Here is a 1,413-nt window from a genome sequence, read left to right on the forward strand (position 1 = left end):
GGGCCTTGAGGAACGAGGCTTGCCTTCCCATCGGCAGTGGACTCCCCTGCACATCTAGCTTTCAACCCGGCATGTCCCCCAAGAGAGCAAGCGTCACCAGGGCAGGGGCCATGAAAACAAGCCAACAATCTGGCAGGAGGGCCAGCGCCGCCGCTTCTGCCGGTGAATCCGGGAGGATCGGAGTCACCGTGCGGTGTACGCATGCCGAGGCGCCACCGACGCCACCCGCCGTGGCGACGCCCCCTGCAGGTCCGCGGTGGCGGCAGCACGGAGGGGCTGAGAGCACAGGCTCCGCCGCCAGACGCCCCTCTGCCCCGCGTGTCCGTGTGACCGCCTCTGTCAACCGTGCGTCGCAGCACTGCAGTGTCGCCGGGGTGTGGGGAGGGCTGGAGCTATCAACCCAAGGCAAGGAAGTGCGTGCGCCACCAGCCGGAAGTGGGCGCACCACCAGCCGGAAGTGGGCCCACCACAAGCGGAAGTGGGCGCATCACAAGCCAGAAGTGGGCGCACCACAAGCCGGCACTGGGTGTGAGGGGCTTGTACTAATGTCATTACCCTTGCTGCACCTGCGGTTATCAGCACCCTGGTTATTCGGTTTTATTTTGGTGTCCCTAAGAAGCGGGCGGGTGCTCGTTTCCCTCCTGTCCAGTATTCTTTAGTGTGTTTTTTTCTTTCCCGTTCAGGCTCCCAAGAAACATTTGCAAAATGGGATTATCCGAGGCTACCAGATAGGTTACCGCGAGTACAGCACTGGGGGCAACTTCCAGTTCAACATTATCAGTATCGACACCACTGGGGACAGCGAGATTTACACCCTGGACAACCTAAACAAGTTCACGCAGTACGGCCTGGTGGTGCAGGCCTGCAACCGGGCCGGGACGGGGCCTTCTTCTCAGGAAATCATCACCACCACCCTCGAGGATGGTAGGTTCCGGGGACCGCGGCTCGTGGCTCGCGATTTCCGGTCGCACCCTGGGACCCCGCAGCCCGGCCGCCTGCCGGCTCTGCAGTGACAAGGGGGCTGTGCCTTCGGGGTCCGGGGTTCCTAGTGGGCAGGCTGGTCCTCATTAACCCGAGGACCGCGCTGATTCGCCGCCCCGCCCCTTGACGGATCTTGACCGCAAAGCCCAAATCCATGCATAAGAATTGGGTGTGTTCCCAAGTGAAACCAAGGCTCTCTGTGACTGCAGAAGTCTGACCAGAATGTACAAATCCGATTTTCTAAGAGTTTCTCCCAAATCGATGTTAAGGAGAATTCCCCCCCCTCCCCTTTTTTATGATTGCTTTCTATTTTCAAGCTTTCGGAGACCAGAGAACAGGAAGAGGTGGACTTCCTGGAGCAAATCTCGTGGTGCCCGAGCGCCCCCTAGTGGCCATAAATAATTAATTCTCATTTCTACCACGACCTGGGGG

The 1,413-nt window shown here is 59.4% G+C and overlaps 1 protein-coding gene across 1 annotated transcript in view; it reads left to right on the forward strand.

The window, feature by feature from the left end:
• DSCAM (DS cell adhesion molecule) overlaps window positions 1-1,413 on the forward strand; it is a gene marked incomplete at its 5' end in the record, with an annotated part of 274,168 nt that overhangs the window by 161,189 nt on the left and 111,566 nt on the right. The window contains one exon of the mRNA XM_011375311.1: window positions 684-924. Coding sequence (XP_011373613.1) covers window positions 684-924 — 241 coding nt within the window. The remainder of the gene's footprint in view (window positions 1-683; window positions 925-1,413) is intronic.

Source organism: Pteropus vampyrus, unplaced genomic scaffold (assembly GCF_000151845.1).
Source record: "Pteropus vampyrus isolate Shadow unplaced genomic scaffold, Pvam_2.0 Scaffold270, whole genome shotgun sequence".
Lineage (NCBI taxonomy): Eukaryota > Metazoa > Chordata > Mammalia > Chiroptera > Pteropodidae > Pteropus > Pteropus vampyrus.